This window comes from Equus quagga, chromosome 15 (genome assembly GCF_021613505.1).
Source record: "Equus quagga isolate Etosha38 chromosome 15, UCLA_HA_Equagga_1.0, whole genome shotgun sequence".
Taxonomy (NCBI): Eukaryota; Metazoa; Chordata; class Mammalia; order Perissodactyla; family Equidae; genus Equus; species Equus quagga.
In genome coordinates this window covers 10,915,246-10,936,853 of record NC_060281.1, presented here as the reverse complement: position 1 = coordinate 10,936,853, position 21,608 = coordinate 10,915,246, and the positions used below count along the sequence as shown (strand labels likewise).

Below are 21,608 nucleotides of genomic sequence, written 5' to 3'. Positions count from 1 at the left end.
AGGTCTCCTGGCATAGGAAACCTGGTTTCCCCTCCACCGTTTAGCAGGAAAGAGAGAAGAGTGGGAGAGAAGGGCCAAGCGATGCTTTCTTGCCTTCCTTGATCTGGTTCTATAAGGTGGGTGTGGGGGGTGCTGAAGTGTCTCAGTAACTCCCAGTTTCCTATCTGGTTGGTTTAGGAGGAGAGATTACATCTAAATAACCTCCACTATCCCATGGTCATTATTCCCTGCCTCAGCACCTTGCTTGTCTTTTTCTAGAACTTTGTAATTTTTTTTTCTTTATCCTTTTACTGTCTATCTCCCCAACAAGGCTGTAAACCTCCATGGGACCTCCCTGTGTTTCCCTCCTCACTAAACCCCATGCCTTACATATTCTAGGAACACAGTGAATGTTGAGAATAAGGGAAAAAAGAAAGAAAAGGTTGAACTCTGAAGGGCCATGCTGCCTGGAATAGCAATTTACACTAGTGCAGAAGCTCTAGACAGGGGTAAGTCTTCAAAAAGTAGGAGGGGGCAGGGCAGGGCAGGTGCAAACTCAAATCATGTCAGCTTCCAGCTGGCAGTAAGGAACGGCAGCCTTGGGAGAGAACACAGCCTCTCAAGTGTTCCTCATTCCCTACTTCTTTTCTCTCTTTGGTTTTATTAACAGGATCACAATAGTATTATTTTCAAAGTAAACATATGTTGCTCACATTGCCTTATGGTTTGCATAGACCTGCTGGTCAGTGTGCCCTTTATAACATTGTTTCTATGGAAAAATGAGTCACAAATTCCAATAATTGACTTACAAACATTTAGAACACAATCAACTCAAATTAAAACCTGACTCTCATGTCCATTGTCTCATTTCCCTCTTCCTTTTTTTCCTTCTCTCCTCTTTTCCCTTTCAGCTCTCTCTCTCACCTCTCTGTCTTCCCCTGCCCAAACTCTGTCCCCATTTGCATGCACATGTACGAGGACACACACACACTTGACATTCTTTCTGAAACAAGAATAAACACACCTAGTCTCATAACCAGTTACTAAGTCCTATAATTCTTCTTTAATAATAAAAATTATAGGTCACATATATTCAGCTCACCCTATCCCTAATGAATTATCTTCATTCCAATTAACATCCTGGTTGAGGCCTTATTCAGCCACGCCTGGCCTGTCAAAATAGCCAGCTAATTAGTGTGCTGAATCCGGTCTCTTCTCCTTTCCATCCATTCTGCATATACCAGTAGCTTGTAATTGCCTCTAAAGCACTTCTTTTCATCATGTTGCTTTTTTCTTACAAAACTTCAACGGCAAGTAAATAAAGTTTACTTCCCAAATTCATGGTCAAGGATCTCCATATTATGATCCTAAGCACCTTTCCCACTTTACTTCCTACCATCCAATAAGGACCTGTCACTGCAGCCTCAGGACCTCATTGACATCATTTCATTATTTCTTGGGCATGCCCATGATCATCACACCTGTGTGTCCTCACTGGTATTAGTTCTCTCTCTCATCTCCCTTTCATTCCCAGTCATCCTTTCATGACCAAATCTAGCCCCAAACCCGTGGGAAAAATTTCTCAATCACCTCATGATACAAGATTCCTTTCCTTTACTTCTTTAGCACTGAGCATAACCCCACGCATTTGTGCAATGTTTTCACAAATTTTTCCAAGTTTCCTATGTAAGCCTCGCAACAACCCTATGAAGTAGGCATTATAAGTAAGTACACTTAACGTTTTCAGAGACGTGAATTATCTAAGCTGACACAGCTGGAAAGTGGCAAAGACTATCTTCAAACCCTGGCATTCTGACTCCAGGTTAAATCCATATGTGGCATTTACTATAAAATGTCTCAGGTTGGTAATTATTTGCATCATTTTTTGCTGCTTTTCAAACTAGACTATAAGCTCCTTGAAGCAGTAGTTAAGCAGAGAATTTTCCCCAGTGCATCATAATATACAAGACGAGAATTTAATGACTATTTGACTTAGCGATTCTAAAAATAGTTGAACCCCTCCATCCCATTTGAGAAGCCTCATTGAGTCCTCTCTCCTTCTTATGCCCAATATTTCGATTCTGAACACTTTGTGATAAACTGCAATATTTCATGGCTATAATTTAATTCTTGATTTCATTCCCTCCCAAAAAAACCTGCAAACTCACTGAATATAGGTACCTCTGATGAATAAAATGAGATCTGCTGGTATTTAAATGTTGGCCAATGTTGGCCATGAGTTGTAGGAATAAAAGGTGGGGGAAACTGTATTTCTAAAGCTCCCCTGAAATTGAGTCATCTGGCACATTTAGCAAGTCATCTTGCTAAAAACACATATATCCAGGATTCAGATTGAGTACTTTCGCAATCATATATTTCTTTACTCTAATTTTTATTGAACACATGATCCCAGAAAGCGTACTACCAAACAATGAACAAGTGACAAGGTGACGTTGACTAAAGGCTCAGCAACAGACCATGTCATTTGTGTTAACCACTTGTTTGTGTGGGCATGAGTGCTTGTGATTGCAATTCATACCACACATAAATTTCCTGCTGGCAAAATTCTTCTTGGTTTTCAAAAGAAGATTAAATATTTTAATATTTTACGGCACTCTACAAAGAGCTTCAACAACTTCCAGATCTGGAAGGCACTGAACAAGAACAGGGCATCTAGGAGGAGAATTTAAACAGTCAAAGGATTTCTTGATGGAAAAGAACTTCATCCTTTAGAATCAAGTGGAGAAGGTACTCACAGGCTCTCCCCGTGATCCATCCTGCCCTGGTGCCCCGGGAGGTCCTGCTTCTCCCTTTTAATGATAAAAAAGAAAGAGAAGTCCATTTTCAGGTATGCTTACTAAAATAATAGTATATAACATTCCATATTAAAGCTCATTAGACACAAACAGAAAAATAAAAATTACTTCTAGGTTATTGATATTAACTTTTCCTGACATCAAACAACTTATTCTGAAATTCATAAAGCAGCTATATAAATATCAAATCTATACACGACAGCAGATAATTGAGTTAAGTTATAAAATAACTGTGGTACTGTATACTCACTCTTATGAGAATAGAACATCATTCTTATCTTCAAAGTAAATGTGACCAAGGTTTATATCAATTCTTTTCATATTTATTTTTACTTTAAAATTGATCATCTTATTGGACCTAATTTGACCCTGCCTCCCAAGAGTTGCATTTTAGAACCAAAATAAAGCCTTCATTAAGAATGGAGATATTTATAGATTATTACTTGAAATTACTTGGCCCTTTAGTATCTAACCTATTTAAGATAAACATCTCTAATGTATATTTTTAGGTAGCTGTCAAAATTATAATAGTTTTCAATCACATATTTTTAAATTACTTCACTCAAATTTAAGCATCTTATTTTATATTCACCTTTTAGCATCCTAAAAGTTTTTCCCAAGTGAATCAATTACTAGTGTATACAAAAGTGTCTGACACTACACTTACTAACAATAAATATTAGCAGAATTAATCCTAAAATGTATAATATCCTCAGATCAATACAGCTATTAAATTGTACAGACAAAAATAAAGGGTAGTGGGGGAGAGCCTCTTGAAATACACACACACACCCTCAAGCAAAGTTCTTTGCAAAAAATTACGCCACACTTGTTGCATACCAGAGAAAACACTTCTTCCTACGTGAGAGCAAGAGAGAAAGTAAAACAAAAGTATTTCTCTTGTAAATACCTCAAATATCTGAGTTGAAATAGGTTTAAGGGGAAGGAGTCTCAGAATATACGCACTGAAGCATATGCCAACACAGTTTTCCATAGACTCATACTCTAATGATTTTCCCAAAACTGTAGAAAATGAACCACAGAGGGAAAAACCAATAAAACTTGGTAAACATAGTCAGTACTTAGAAAAAAATTCAACCATATCACATTATATAAACATTGATTCTCCTCCTTTTATGAATTCTTGCATTTCATTAGCACAGTGAAATACCAACTAAAGCCAAATATTTCATCTGTTCCAATTTTATTTACAAACACCAGATGACAGTTGAGGATAGAACGAGCAAGGAATAATGTTTTCCTGTAAATTAACCAAACTGGGGCGAGGGGAGGTCCTGCTGACCCCATGGTTTTACAGAAAAGCTTATGAAAATATCAAAGAGGAACAAAGATGTATGTTAGATTCCCAAAAGCTACAGTTTAAAAAGTCTGACCAATTAGAGGAAAGGGCTATGTCAGGTCCTAATACAACAGGGAAATAGTGCAATAACTATACCTGAATTTAACACTCACATCACTAGTCAGGAGTCTTCGAGGCAGTGGTTCTCAAGTGTGGCCCCCACACCAGCCAGATCAGCTTCACTTGGGAACTTCTTCCAAATGGAAAACGTCAGGCCCTGCTGCATACCTACTGAATCAGAATCTCTGGATGGTGGAGCCCAGCAATCCGTTTACCAGGTCTCAAGGTAATTTTGATAATGTGAGAACCATGGCACAGCTGTAAGTCATTAGGGTACTCCCTCCTCACTCCAGGTAGTGTCATATGTGACTCGTTAAGCAAATCTGTAATTCATATCTTCTGTATATAAAGTAAAGTGGGGAGGGCAGTGGGCAAATACATAGTAGAAACAATTAATTTGGGATTACATGACTCCTTAAGTTGGTAAAAAAAAAAAAACAAAACTCTCTTTTTACTTCTCTGACCGTTGACTCAATCTTATTATTTTTATTCTAATTAGCAGGGTTTTTTAAAAAAAATGATTGAACCATCAGCAAGGTTTATCAATAATGAAGTCCCACAATTATGTGAAGATTTAGTTTATTCTTATTTTTCCTACTTTTGGTTAGGACAGATAGTCAGAATGATACAGAATTACATGAACAAAATATCACCGATTCTTTGTAATCCACAGCAGTGATTACAGTACCAGAATGAGAATCATCTGGAGGGTTTATTACACTGCAGATTGTGGACCCCACCCCAGAATTTCTGATTCAATAGATCTGAGGTTGATCCCAAGAATTTGCATTTCTAACAAGTTCCCAGGAGGTGCAGATACTGCTGGTCTTGGGACCACACTTTGAGAACCACTGCTCTAGCCCAGATCTCACACCCTTTTGGCTCTTACCCATCCCCCTCTGCGTGAACTACAATGGCATTGGACAGCTTTACTCTGGCACTGAGTTTTATGATGGCCAGGTTGTTCCGCAGGTTTCTTGTTTATGTAGGAGTTGTTCTCCTGACTTGTACATTCTTTAAAGACAGGAAACATATCTTACATGAGTTTTTTTTTTTTTTTCTCATCACATAGAGTACTTAAAATAGTGAACATAACGTAAGACTACCTGTAAGACAATATGATGCCCTCTTTACAACCTTTGGAGCATATCAAGGAAGGAGGAATGGACTATTTCTTCTTAAATTCTGGGTTTTGAGAGGGTAAAAAATTGGGAAAAACATTTGCGGATAGGCATGCCTTTGGAATACTATGTAGGTTAGTTATCACAAGATGATGGCAAGTAATCTTTACCTAAGAATGTTCTCTTTGTTCTTTTAATAATGATTCATTGGAAGATGAAAAGATGATTTCTGATTGGTCATTTTCCATAAAATAACCAAATGCAATACACAACTAGCCTATGAAATTCGGTACTGTGACCAGAACTCAACCCGATCACTTGATTGCTCATGACCTGGAGAACCCTTTTGTTTGGCTGGTGGAAAAGGCATATGGTATGCCCCTACCTCTAATTTATCATTTTGCTATTCTATTAACTTCCTTCTTGGTATAAAATAATTGAGAAAATGTCACACTAAACATTATCCCTCAATCTAATTTCTACAGCTAATGTCAAAGATGATTTATTCTACAACAAGCCAGTTATTTTAAAAAAAGGGAATTTAACCAAAAACAGACATATGAAACTTGCACTGCATGTGTATTTCCTTTCACGCTGTGGTCTTTGGGACTTACCCACAGAAAATAAAAAGATGGAGAGTAATTTAGTTTGTGGCCGTAGCAACCCTCAAAATCAGGTAGAAGGTGTGTGACCATTAAAATATAATTTAATCTTGAGGGAAGATCCTTATTTTGTTATTAAGCATTTTCTTTTGAGTTTGATCGTACTGCACGGTTTATTCTGTGTATGTAAACAAATGTCCAGCATGCCAAGGATATACTGAAGACGTAAGGCTGGGGAAGCTTCTCCCGGCTGGACAGACAGACAAACAAGAAGTTGGGAAAGCATTATGCCAAGGGGGAATCACACAAACTGGGCCTGGAATTCCAGCTCTGCCATGTAACGGCACTTTCGGGTAAACTCTTTAATCTCTTTAAATCTGATTTTCAAGTCTAAATGACATTAATACTTCCAACTTCAAAGATTTTTTTTTTTTAGGAAAATAAAACAAGAGCCTTAGTGAAAGTGCCTCTCACAGCTTTAGGTGAAGGAAAGATCCATAAAAGTTAGCTACCCCACTGCCACCAAAAAAGTTGGGATTTGAACAATCCCTTACTCTTATGATTTGTTTTAGGCTGCATTCTTTTCAAATAATATGTTATTTTTATATTTGTACTGCTATGATTTGACATCATAATTTAGGCAAAATGAATATTTTAAAAGATAAGGTCACTATTTTAATCTAGTTAAAATGTCATAAAAACAGAGTCAATAGTTTCATCATCACTTTCTACATTTGGGAAGATTATTTGGGTATAACGTGATTTTTCAACAATTTGGTGAAAGAAATTTTCGTTGGTTATTAAGTTATGGCTATGTGATCTTGGACAAATGACAATCTCTCATTCTTTAGTTTCCTCATTTGTAAAAGGATAAATTTGTTTTTACTTGTAACTCATGATTTATAAGATTAATGTGAGAATGCACATGAAGTGCTGAGAAAGGAGCCAAGCACGTAGTAAGTATACGATAAATTATGTCTTCTGCTATAATCTCTCCTCTCCCGTGTTCACTTCTTTTCATATCCAGTTGAAACACCAAGTTTCAGTATTTCAGCTGCTCTCTAACTAAAATTCTCACCCCTTTACCTCTCTGTTCATCCACTCACCTACTCATGCAAACCCCAATACTGAATAAATCAAACTGAACGCTTCCTCAGACCCATGCTTGGGCTTCTAAGTAGGGCTGGCCCTGTGGTCTAGTGGTTAAGTTCAGTGCACTCCACTTCAGCAGCCCAGGTTCAGTTCCTGGGTGTGGACCTACACCACTCGCTGGGGGCTATGCTGTGGCAGCAATCCACATACAAAATAGAGGAAGATTGGCACCAATGTTAGCTCAGAGTGAATCTTCCTCAAGTAAAAAGAGGAAGATTGGCAACAGATGTTAGCTCAAGGCCAATCTTCCTCACACACACACACAAAATAGTACCAGTCACACAGATTGTAACTTCCAGCTTCAAACAGACTTCAACAAGGCTTCTATATTTCCTTGATCTCCTCTCTGTCACATTTTCCACACAGCTATATAAAAAGTTCTCCAATCAACAAAAACTGCCTTTTTTCTCCCTTTCTCAACAGATGACAATTCTCACTTCCTTATAGAAAACAGAAGTCAAACGTCCTGCCACCAAACCAACATATTTACCTGCATTTGCATCTACCCATTCCTAGTTTGTTTGTTTTCACCCTGAAACAGGAGTCCCTCATAAAACCTAAGAGAATCCCTTCCAACTTTGTTCAGTCTCTCCTGCCTTCCCCTCTACAAATAAGATGGAGCTCCTTATCTGGATCTAACTACTTGCCTGACATCTACTCTTGGATGTACCACAGGAATCTTTCTTTTCTTTCTTTTTTTTTTGGTGAGGAAGATTTGCCCAGAGCTAACATCCATTGCCAATCTTCCCTTTTTTTGCTTGAGGAAGATTAGCCCTGAGCTAACATCTGTGCCAATCTTCCTGTATTTTGTATGTGGGATGCCTGCACAGTGTGGCTGACGAATGGAGCAGGTCCACGTCTGGGATCCAAACCCACGAACCTGGGCTGCCAAAGCAGAGCACGCAGAACTTTAACCACTTGGCCACAGGGCTGGCCCAAGGAATATTAAGTGAACACTTTATACTTCTCACTTCTCCACCTCCCCAACAGAAGACAGACTAAACCCTTCCCAATAAATCATTCCATTAATTAAAGAAACATCTAACTTCACTATACATAAAAAAGGAGACATTCTAGAACTAACAAGCATAATGAGCCACTCAAACTCTTACAACTCTGCCTATTATTGTAGACCTAAATATATCTAAGGCCTTTCAAACTTAAAAAGAATTGGCAGACAATATCCAAACAAAACTACTAAGAGAAAAAACAGAAAATGAGAATCAAAACATTTCAGTAACTTTCCCTCACACAACAATAAACATGAAGCAGAAGAAAATTGCAACAAAATGCTGTAACCCGGATCAACACTATAAAAGTATTTTCAGATGTAAAAAAGGAAGATATGAAATAAGAACTAATTCAGGAAAAAATTAAAAAGACAAAATCATCTCAGATATTATGATTAAATTACTGGAAACCGAGGGAGAATAGATTTAACTTAAAATTTTAAAAGGCATTGAGGAGAAAACTAAACATAACCAACAAAAATGAAATTTTAGAAAAGGATCAAAAAGTGATAGAGGTAAAAGACAGTCAAAGAGGTCGTAACATATCTATAATTGGGGTCCTTAGATATAAGCCAAAACAATAAAACAGAACTTCTATTTAAAACTATAATCCAAGGGAACAGTCCAAAATTAAAAGAAGACCTGGATCTACATATTGAAAGGCTTTGGGGGTAACTGGGATTCTTAATTCTGAGACATGTTATGCTATTAGACTTTAAACATTAATGTTTTTTTAACCCTCTCAACTTCCATACAAAAAGACAAAGCCATTTATGAAGGAAAGACATTTAGGTTGGCATCAGCAACATACATGACAGCAGTGGGGCAACGTTTCAAAGAAATTCAAAGAAAAACCGAAAAGCGGTAAGACAGGGTTATAGTAACAGTGACAAGACAATGACAGCAAAACTGTCATTCAAGTAAGAAGAATACGAAAAAAATTTTAAAATACAAGAATTCTGAGAATACTGTATTCACAAGCCCTTCCTAAGGAATATATTAGAGGAGAAGCTTCATCGAACCCAGATGGTGACTATGGAATGTTGATAAAGGGACTGGCGACAAACACTGGATATATTTAATTGCAGATTTAAAGTACAGGTGGAGAAAGAGTGGGAAGCAAAAGTTTATAAATATTACATGATCTGATATAGTAGAAGTAATATGATTAGACAAGATAATAAGAAAAGGAGAAAGGAAAGGGGAAAAGAAAATAAACGCATTAATTGCCACATAGATGATAGGGTATCATTTAAAGTTAATGAAACAAAGAATAGACGCCTAAGTAAGGCAAAGGGGCACTAAAGGAGTTCTGAAATGTGTTTTTATACACTGCTAAAGGTATTAGTATAAAAACCATTGTAGTTAACACTGCTGCATGGTATACTCGAAAGTTAAGTGCGGAGATCCTAAGAGTTCTCATCACAAGGAAAAAAATTTTTTTCTCTTTTTTTTGGTCTCTGTATAAGACAATGGATGTTAACCAAACTTATTGTGGTAATCATTTCACAACATACATAAGTCAAATCATTATGCTGTACACCTTAAACTTATATGGTGCTACATAACAATTATCTCAGTAAAACTGGAAGAAAACAAAACTCCTTGAAAAAAATATATAAATCTTTCTAAATCCCAAAGTAAATGAAAGCAAAAAAGAAAAAAACAACAGACCACATTGAGAAAGAACCCTGGTAAATATAGTATAATGCACCTAGTAAGTATAAGAAAATTACAATATAAGCATTATGACAGAAGTAAGACAAAACCTATCAGTGAATGAATAAAAATAAACTTAATCTCTTTAAAAAGCAAAAAACTAACTCCATGCTTGATATAAGAGAAACAATTAGAACAAAGTGTTCAAAAAGCTAAAGCTAAACAACAGAAGGATGGGCAAAGGTATAGCAAGCAAATCAAAGTAATCAGAGAGAAATAATGTAATCCTGATGTAAAAGAGGTAGAATTCAAGCTAAAAACTATTAAAGGAGACATAAAATGATATTTATAATGGTAAAGCCACAATTCAAAATGAAGATTAACAGTTGTGAATATCTACGAACAAATAACATAAAAAACACCTTCATGAAACAGAAGGTGGAAGCAGAAGTAGATGAAAATGCACCATGAGGACACCAACACATCACTCTCTGTCCACAAGAAGTCAAACAAACCAAAAATTAAGTATATAGAAGATCTAAACAAGAGATTCCATAATGTAGATCTTATGAATGTATATTGTTTCACATTCTCAAAATAGAGATTTACCTTCTCATATGTGCAGGGAACATTCCTGAAAGTTGAACATATAATAAATCAAAGAAAAAATGCAATAAATCCCATAAGGAAGAAATTATACAAATAACAGTCATAAAACCAGAAATTGACAACAGAATCTAAATAAAAAGCCTTTCAACCTAAAACAATTTCTTAAACTTTTAAATAACTCTTAGGAAAAAGAGAAATAAAACCAAAATTGCAGAATTTCTAAAAAATAATATTAATGGAAACATTGCACATTAAAATCAAGGAGATATAATTGAAACACTAATCAGAAAAATATAATTTAAATACTAAGAGCAAAAAGTAGTAAAAGAATGAAAACAAACTAATTCAATTCCAAATTGTAAAAGCTAGAAAAAATTTAGGAGAAAAGAAAGGAAGAAGCAAGTAATATAGATAAAAGTAAACAACAAAACAAACAGAAAGATCAATGAAGTTAATTAAATTACAATCTTGGATCTTTGACTAAAAACCAACATATTAGAGAAACCAAAATCTCATATAATCAAACAAAAAACAGTAGAAAGAGCATAAATACTCAAAGTAATGACAAAGAACGAATAATCATTGAAACAGAGAAAATTAAGATTTAAAAAGAGAAACCTTTTTAAAAATCATGAAAGAAATTTGCACAATTCTATACAGGTCACTTGAAAAATCTAGATAGAATGGCTGATTTCCTAAGAGAATAAATTTTACCCTTATTGACTCTATGAGAGACAGGATGCTTAAGCTAGCCAGTTTTCATGTAAGAAGTAAGAGAAAGTTATGAAGGAACTGCTCAACAAAAAAATCACCAGGCCCACATAAGAAAGGAGGAGATGAGGAAAAACGCTGTGGTACTTGATCTCAATTGAAAATAGCAATAATAAATCATTATTACAAAATACATAGCATCAGGAATGAAAGATAGAACATCACAAATCCTACATTAAAAAGACAATAATAACACAGTGTTATAAACAAAATATACCAACAAACTTGAAAATTAAGTAAAATGAACAAACTCCTTGAAAGGCACAAATTACCAATACTCAGGAAGGAAGAGAAACTAAATAGCCCAGCATTTAGTAAAGGAATTTAATTAGTAATTAAAATCCTCCTCACACCTACAAAGCCCATGTCCAGATGGCTTCACTGGTAAATTCTACCAAATAAGTAAGAAACAACATCAATTCTACACAAACTCTTTGAGAAAATAGAAGCTAGTATTACCTTGATACCAAAGCCATGCAAAAATATCACAAGAAAAGAAAACTGCTGATCAATATCCTTCATGAACATAAACATGAAAGTCCTTAGTAAAACATTTCCAAATTGAAACCAGCAATATATAAAAAGAATGATATAAGATGACCAATTTGGGTTTATCCCAATAATGCAAGATTAGTGTAACATACAAAAATCAATTAATGTTATACATCATATCAAAGAAATAAGAGGGGAAAGCAATATAATCAACTCAATAAATACAGAAAGAGTTTTTGACAAAATTTGACACCTAATCTTAACTAAAAAGAGGAAAAACTCTCAAAAGAGTAGGAATAAAAAGTAATTTCTTCAACCTGATGAAAGGTTTATATGCAAAACCAACAACCAACACTTAATGGGTGAGAGTGAAGGCTCTCTACCTAAGGTCAGAAACAAGGCAAGAATGTACACAGTCTTGCTTTGGAGGGCCTGGCCAGTGCAATAAAACTAATAAAATAAATAAAAGTCATATAAATTAGTACAGAAGAAGAAAATCATCTTTGTTGGCAGACAATAATGTCATCTACACAGAAAAACCTAAGGAATTTACAAAGAAAGTTGCAGGAACCAATAATTGAATTTAGCAACACTGCAGGATGTAGGATCAATATACTAATTGTATTTTAATATGCTAGCAACAACAAAAGAAAATTTTTGTTTAAATCTATTCTCAACAGTATTAAAAAAGTAAAATACTTGGGTATGAATTTAACAAAAGACATATGAGATCTATACACTGAAAACTACAAAACATTGCGGAGATAAATTACAGAAAGCCTACATAAGTGAAACGATATACCATGTTCATGGATTGGAAGACTCAATATTGTTACAACCATAACTCTCCCCAAATAAATGTAAAGGTAAGTATATACTCTCTCCTTTAAGAGTTGGAGCTTAATCTCACCCCAAACCCCCATCTTGAGTAGGGGTTGGACTTGGTGACTCACTTCCAAAAAGAATGTGAAGAAAGCAGTAACTTCACAGTGGAGAAACCAGACAAAATATGACCATAACCAAGTGACCAAGGTTAATATAACTAATGAGGAGCCATGTGGATATGATGAGAAGGGCACTTCAACTCTGGGTATCCTCCCCCCACGCAAAAAAACACAATTCCACCATGAGGAGGATATCAGACAAACTGAAATAGAGCGAAATTCTACAGAATACCTAATCAATGCTCTTCAAAACTGCCAAAATCATGGAAGACAAGACAAGACATAAATTACCACAGATTAGAGGAGACTAAGGAGATATGATCCTGGATTGGTCATGAAACAGAAAAAGGACATTAGTGGAAAAACTAATGAAACCTAAATAAAGTATGCAGTTCAGTTTATAGCAACGTGCCAATACTGATGTCTTAGTTTTGACAAATATACCATAGTAATATAAGATAGTAACATCAGGAGAAACTGGGTAAAGCACACATGGGAACTTCCTGTACTATATCTCCAACTTTTCTGTAAACCTAAAATTACTCCAAACTAAAAAGTTTATTTAATAAACCTCAGAAGGCACTCTGTAAAAATTTTCAAACTGCTACTAAAGCTTATATAGAACTAGATTATCCATTACAATTAAAAAAAGAAAAACAAATCTAGATACTTACACTACCAGATTTCCAGACTTATTTTAAAGCTATGATAATCAGGACAGTGTATTGTTGATGAAAAGATAGCAGTATAGATTAGTGAAACAGAATCGAGGGTCCAAAAATAGTTTCACAAATACATTGACCCATTGATATTTGGCAAAAATGTTCATGTAATTCAATAGGAAATGATAGTTTTGTCAATAAATGGCACTGGAATAATGGGGTCTCCAAATAGAAAAAAACAATAAGCATGGGGCTGGCCCTGTGGTATAGTGGGTAAGTTTTCGAGCTCTGCTTCAGCAGCCCTGGGTTTGTGGGTTTGGATCTCAGGAACAGACCTACACACCTCTCATCAAGCCGTGCTGTTGCAGTGTCCTGCATGCAAAGTAGAGGAGGATTGGCACAGATGTTAGCTCAGCGACAATCTTCCTCAAGCAGAAAGAGGAAGATTGGCAAGAGGTGTTAGCTCAGGGCCAATCTTCCTCACACACACACATACAAAAAGAACCTTGACTTTTACCTCACACCATATATAGAAATTAAAATCATCAAAATGGATCATAGACCTAAATCTGTAAGCTAAGCTAATAAAATTTTAAAGAGTATAATGATCTAAATAGTGTTTAGAAAAATTAAATTATTTTTCTTTTAGAAGAAAAAATAGGAGAAAACCTTATAACCTTAAGTTATGTAGAGATTCTTAAATAGGACACAAAAACCATGAACCGTAAAAAAATTTAAGGACTTGGACTTTATCCAGATTAAAAACCTTTTCCCATCAAAAGACACCATTAAGAAAATGAAAAGGCAATGCAATGAAAGAAAATACTTGCAAATGCATATCTGATAAAGGACTTACATCCAGAATATATAAAGAACCCTTACAACTCCTTAACAAGAAGACAAAAATGCAATTTTTTTAAATGGTCAAATGTTTTGAATAGACACTTCACAAAAGAATACAGACAACCAAGAAGGCCATCAAAAGATCTCAACATTGTCACCAGAGGATGCAAAACTAAAACCACAATGAGATAACCATTACACACCAACTAAAATAGCTAAAATATAAAAAATGCGATAATATTAAGTGTTGACAGGATGTGTAAAACTGGAATTCTCATGAATTACTGATGGAAATAGGGAAGAATGAGACCACTTTGGAAAATAGTTTGGCAGTTTTTTAAGAAGTTAAATATACACTCCCCATACAACCCAGCAATTCTACTAGGTATCAACCCAAGAGAAATGAAAATATCTCCAACTCAGATAGATATGAGAATATTCATATCAACATTATTCATAAATTCCAAATATAGGAAACAATTCAAATTTTCATCAGCTGAGGAATGAAAAAACCAACTCTCATATATCCATATGACTAAATACTGTATGACTATATTTAATTGAAATTGTAAGAGGGGTAAAACTATAATGACAGAAAGTAGAGTCCCTACAATTGCATGAGACAATTCCTTTGAATGAATGAATCTCGATCTCTCTCTCTCTCTATATATATATAATATGTATACACACAAAATATGTAAATATTTATATATTTGATATATATGACATATAAATATATTTGACATATATATTATATATAAATACACAAACACACACACAGATCCACACATCCTATTGGTTTTATTTCTCTGGAGAATGCTGACTAACACACAATTAAATGTAATGCACCAATCTTGATAGTATCCGGGTATTTAGGACAATAGCCATTTAGGACATTTTTTGGACAACTGAAAATATTTGAATATGGGCATTAGGAAACATTATTGTATTGATATTAAATCTCTTGGGTGTCATAATGGAATTTAATGAATTCTTAGGAGATACAGGCTTAAGTGTTGAGGAGAGAAATTTACTTACCTATGATTTGACAAAATTATAGAACTAAATATTCATATATTTATGTAATTCAATTTTCTGTAGGCTTTAAAATTTTTTAAACAAACAGCTGGATAGGAAGAAGAAAACAGGTTTTTAAAAGGTCAGGAAAAAATTAGGTATGATTCATTATTCAAAGATTTCAAAAAGGAAATATAAACTGTGGAATATTCAGACAAAAGAATATTATTCAATACTAGAAAGGAATGAGCTTTCAAGCCATGAAAAGACTCGGAGGAATTGTAAACGCATATTACTAAGTGAAAGAAGTCAATGAAAAGGCTACATACTGTATGATTCCAACTATATGACATTCTGGAAAAGTAAATACTGTGGAGATAGTAAAAAGATCAGGGGTTTCCAGAGGTTAGCTGGAAAGAGGGTCAAATGGGCAGAGCACAGAGGATTTTCAGGGCAGTGAAACTATTCTGTATGATACTATAATGGTGTATACATGTCATTATATATTTGTCCAAAACCATAGAATATACAATACCAAGAGTGAAGCCTAATGTAAACGATAGACTTTGGGTGAAAAGGATGTGTCAATGCTGGTTCATCAATTGTGACAACTGTACCACTCTGGTGTGGGAAGTTGATTGTGAGGGAAGCTGTACTGGTGGTGGGGGCAGGGGATATATGAAAACACTCTGTACTTTCTACTCAGTTTTGCTGTGAATCTAAAACTGCTCTAAAAAATAAAATCTATTTTTTTTTAATTAAATAGGCTTTTTCAAAAATTGCAAATGATTCCAGTAAAAAATTACAAATAGACAAGAAAGAATAAACCTAATTATTTTTAGATGATCCACACCAGTTAGAAAATGGGAGACAAAACCAAGGTTAAATATGAAGGATGGCACGCATCCATCAAGAGAGCAAATATGAAGGTGAAATGACCTTAAAATATTAAACATAATTATATGCTCCAGCAATTCCACTACTAGGAACACACTCAAGAAATAAAAACTCATATGTCCATGCAAAAACTTGTACACAAATATTCATAACAGCACTATGCATAACAGCCAAAAAACAAAAGGAACCCAAACGTCCATCAACAGATGAACGAATAAATAAAATGTGACATTTTCATACAATAGATAATAGAATATTATCAGCTATAAAAAGGAATAAAGCACTGATACAGGCCAAAATGTAGATGAACCTCAAAAATGCTGTGGTAAGTGAAAGAGGTTAACCATGAAAGACCACATATTTTATAAGTCTTTTTATATCAAGTGTCCAGAATGCGCAAATCCAGAGACAAAAAGATTAGAAGTTGGGTTGGGCCGGAAATTGAGGGCTGGCGGCTGGGAGGAAATAGAGTGACTGCTAATGGGTACAGGGTTTCTTTCTGAGGTAATGAAAATGTTCTAAAATTAGACTTTAGTGATGGTTGAATAACTCTGCCGATATATTAGAAACCATTAATTGTACACATTAAAGGGTTAAATTGTGTGATATGTGACATCAATAAAGCTGTTAAAAAGGAGTGAACTCAGGTTTATACTTGTGGTACATGCATGCGAATGTGCTCCCCAGATTAATAACAAAAAGTGCAAGGAACTAAAAATAGAACAAACTAAGCCCAAAGTTAGCAGAAGGAAGGAAATAATTAAGATTAGAGCAAAAATAAATGAAGAATAGAAAAAATAGATGAAGCAAGAGTTGGTTCTTTGAAAAGATAAAAAAAATAATGGACATATCCTGAGCTAGGCTAACTAAGAAAAAAAGAGAGAAGACAATACCAGAAACAAAAGAGGAGACGTTACAATTGATACCACAGAAGCAAAAAAAAGAAAAAGATCATAAGGGACTGTTATGAATAATAGCATGCCAACAAATTGGACAAACTAGAAGAAATGGATAAATTCCTAGAAACATAAAACCTACCCAAACTGAATTAAGAAGAAATTGAAAGCCTGAACAGACCAGCAACAAATAAGGAGATTGAAACAGTAGTGAAAAACCTCCCAATAAAGAAAGTCCCAGGATCAGATGATTTCATAGGTAAATTCTACCAAACATTTAAAGAATGACCAGTCCTTCTTAAAAACCTTCCAAAAAGCAGAAGAAAAGAGAACACTTCCAAATGCATTTTATGAGGCCAGCATCAGCCCAATATTAAAGCCAGACAAAACCTCAAGAAAAGAAAATTACAGGCCGATATCCTTGTTGAACATACTTGTAAAAATCCTCAACAAATACTAGCAAGCTGAATTTAACAGCACATTAAAAGGATCATATACCACGATCAAGTGGGATTTATTCACAGGATGAAAGATGGTTCACTATATGCAAACCAATGTGATACCACATTAACAAAATAAAGATAAAAATCACACGATCATCTCAATAGATGCAGAAAAAGCACATCACAAACTTCAATGCCATTTCACGATTAAAATCCTCAATAAATTAGATATAGAAGGAACTTACTTCAACACAATAAATACCACATTTATGTGAAAAGCCCACAGTTAACATCATGCTGAAAGATGAAAAACTAAAAGCTTTTCCTCTAAGATGAGGAACAAGACAAGGATGCCCACTTTCACCACTTCTATTCAACATAGTACTGGAAGTACCAGACAGAGCAGTTAATCAAGAAACAGAAATAAAAGACATCCAAATTGGAAAGGAAGAAGTAAAACCGTCTCTGTTTATAGATGACATGTTCTTATATATAGGAAACCCTAAAGACTCCACCAAAAATCTGTTAAAACTAATAAACGAATTCAGTAAAGTTGCCAGATACAAAATCAACATCAACATACAAAAATCAGTTGTATTTTTATCTACTAACAACAAACTATCCAAAAAAGAAATTAAGAAAAATATCCTATTAAAAATAGGATCAAAAATAATAAAATACTTAGGAATAAACTAAACCAAGGAAATAAAAACTACAAAACACTGATGAAAGAAATTTAAAAAGATACAAATAAATGGAAAGATATCTCTAGTTCATGTATTGGAACACTTTATATTGTTAAAACTTCCATGCCACCCAAAATAATCTACAGATTCAATGCAATCCCTATGGAAATCTCAACAGCATTTTTTTACATAAATAGAAAAAACAATCCTAAAATTCATACGTTAATCTATGAACCAAAGCACAGGCAACAAAAGCAAAAGTAGAAAAGTGGGACTACATCAAATTAAAAAGCTTCTGCACAACAAAGGAAACCATCAACAAAATAAAAAGGCAACCTATAGAATGGGAGAAAATATTTGCAAGTCATATATCTGATAAAAGGTTAAAATCCAAAATATATATGGAACTCATACAACTCAATAGCAAAAGAACCAAACAACCCAATTTAAAAAATGGGCATTTCTCCAAGAAGACATACAAACGACCGACAAGTATATAGAAAAGGTGCTCAACATCACTGACCGTCAGGGAAATGCAAGTCAAAACCGCAACAAGGTATCACTTCACACCAATTAGGCTCTATCATCAAAAAAAAAAAAAAAAAGACAACAAGTATTGGTGAGGATGTGCAGAAACTGGAACACTTGTGCACTGTTAGTAGGAATGTAAATTGGCCCAGCCACAATGGAAAACAGTATGGAGATTCCTCAAGAAATTAAAAATAGAACTACTATATGATCCAGCAATCCCATTTCTGGGTATATATCCAAAGGAATGGAAATCAGGATCTCGAAGAGATATCTGCACTCTCATGTTCATTTCAGTGTTATTCACAATAGCCAAGATATGAAAGCAACTTAGATGCCCATCGAGGGATGAATAAATAAATAAGTGAGAGATACAGATATACACATATACAGTAATATTATTCAGCCTCAAAAAGAAGGAAATCTTACTATTTGCAATATAATGGATGAACGTGCTAAGTGAAATTAGCTGGACACAGAATGACAAATATTATATCATCCTACTTATACAAGGAATCTAAAATAGTCAAACTCATAGAAGCAGAGAGCAGATTGGTGGTTGTCAGGGACTAGGAGGAGGGGGAAACAGGGAAGTATTGGTCAAAGGGTACAAAGTTTCAATTATGCAAAATGAGTAAGTCCTAGAGATCTGCTGTACAGCAATAATACCATAGTTAACAATACTGTATTGTAAACTCTAAAATTTGCTAAGGGGGTAGATCTAATGTCAAGTGTTCCTAATACAAAAATAATAATAAATAAAGGGGGAAAGAGAAAACTTTTGGAGATGACGGATATGTTTATCACATTGGTTGTGGTGATGGTTTCACGGGTACAGTCATGTATCACTTAAAGATGGGGATACATTCTGAGAAAGGCATCATAGGAGATTTTGCCTTTGTGCAAACATCATAGAGTGTACTTATACAAACCTAGATGGGGTAGCCTACTACACACCTATGCTGTATGGTACTGATCTTATGGGACCACCACCATAAACGCAGTCTGTCACTGACTGAAATGTCTTTATGTAGCACATGACTGTATATACTTATCTACATACTCACCAAGTTGTATACAACTTTTTGTATGTCAGTCATATCTCAATAAAGCGTTTTTTTTAAAAAAGCTCAAAAGGGATCTTAAAGCTACGTTCAAATAAAAAAATGGGCAAAGAAACATTCCTTATTGAACACTTTTTCTCTGCCAAGTACTGTGCCAGGTGTTTCATCTGACTCGGTCCCTACCATACCTTTCTAAGTAGGTAACACTTACTCCACTTTTGCAATGAAGAAACTGAAGGTCAAAGAATTTGCCAAGGGACATACAGTGAGTTAGAAAAAGTCACTGAGGGGTGGAAATCCAACTCGGCTCTTTTCTCTAAATTCTACTACCTGAAAAAGTATAATCTCACGTCTTGTGGCACATGGGCTTATGATAACAGAAGACAAAGAAAAATTAAATCAGATGAATGCCTAACTTTCAGGTAAGGTGAAGAATCTATGTTCTCTAATCTATAGAGAGACTAGATTATAAACTCCATAAGAGTAGGAGTTGTGATGGTTTTGTTCTCTTCTGTATGTCTAGCCCCTAATAGATATCAATAAATGTCTGACTAATTAACAAACAAGTGGGAAATAAAATACGAAGACAATGAAATATAATTAACAACATATAACTGAGTTCTTGAAAATGGGCCCCAATATTTTACATTCAGGAAGCACTATCTATAATGTTTAAGGAATCATGGATATTTGAAGGACTTTCATAACACTTAAGGAAATAAATGGACAATTTTTCCAAAGGAAGAGAAAACAACTACAGACCAAGACAACCTGGACTGGATTTCTGAGCAAGTTTGGCCAGCAAAGTACTGACCATTAGGAAACATGATGCCATCTCTAAATCCAGTGCTTCATCAAGTGGCCCTGTTGGCTGATGGATTACACAGATCCTCTCCTTAGGTACCCAAAAGAACTTATAGGTGGAAAATGATGTGGGCTGGATACACTAACTTGATACAGATACATGCGTGATGTCCTTTTATTTAGCAAAGCCACACCATAAAAAGCCCGCTTCTATTCGATAATGGACCAAAGGAAGTTTCTTTACGTAAGAATATACCAGTGCTAACCCCCCATCGTAAGGGCATGTACTTTTGAAGTTTTCAGGGGTGGCAAATGATTGGCACTTTGCAGTTCCTCTTGCTCTCTCTCATACCACACAACGGATAAAGAAGTTGTCAGGCTTAAGGGCACAGTTCTCTCCCACCAAAAACCTTGATTCCTTGGGACACATAGCTAAGTACCTCCGCCGCTAACCCACCAAACAAACGCATCTGAATGGCTTATCAAAGAAGCTCAGCCTTCTAATACCCTGGGATTTTATTTCTAACACATAAGAATTCATAATACATACAAAGGAAATTTGGTATCATTTTTAAAGCACACTAAAACAACTCTTAGCTCACTAATTTTAGGCCACTGTCACAATATCTAAAGTCTAATAGTGGTACATTTTTCTAACATTCACTCACAAGTTACAGAAATCTTTTTTGGTTTTTGGGTGTTTTTTGTAAATACCTTGTAACCAGGACTACCCATTAATCCATCCTTTCCATGTCTTCCTGGCTCTCCCTGAAAAATAAATACACGTATTTTAATACATTTTTTGCACTAATTTTTCTTTTTACAGGAAGATAGCATAAGATAATTTTTATTTAAAGTAAAATACTCAAGAACTTTTTCTGTCAAACTCACAGCACGTCCAGGAAGGCCAGGAAAACCAGCAATGCCCTTTTCGCCTTTGGCACCCTGTGTTAAAAACAAACACTTAAAAAATAATCCTTATAATAATGTTTTAACATTCCAACTCAAACTTAAATAGGAAAGTAAGTTAACCTTATCATGTAGTGACAGAATTCACGGAACTACAGCTGGTATTGGCTCTGCAACTTATGGCAAAGCATTATTTTACCAGGCCAGTGGACACAATATAAGACATTGAAAATACTGATGCATGCAGAATTATTAGAAGCATCAAAACACAGACATCACATCTT

At 34.9% G+C, this 21,608-nt stretch overlaps 1 protein-coding gene across 5 annotated transcripts in view; it reads right to left on the bottom strand.

Annotated features, from left to right (window-relative positions):
- COL21A1 (collagen type XXI alpha 1 chain) overlaps positions 1 to 21,608 on the bottom strand; it is a 169,141-nt gene that overhangs the window by 36,583 nt on the left and 110,950 nt on the right. For all 5 annotated transcript variants that reach the window (XM_046640526.1, XM_046640524.1, XM_046640528.1 and 2 more), the window contains 3 exons: positions 21,307 to 21,360; positions 21,130 to 21,183; positions 2,736 to 2,789 (listed from right to left, as the gene is read on the bottom strand). In XM_046640526.1, the coding sequence (XP_046496482.1) occupies positions 2,736 to 2,789; positions 21,130 to 21,183; positions 21,307 to 21,360 (162 nt within the window). The remainder of the gene's footprint in view (positions 1 to 2,735; positions 2,790 to 21,129; positions 21,184 to 21,306; positions 21,361 to 21,608) is intronic.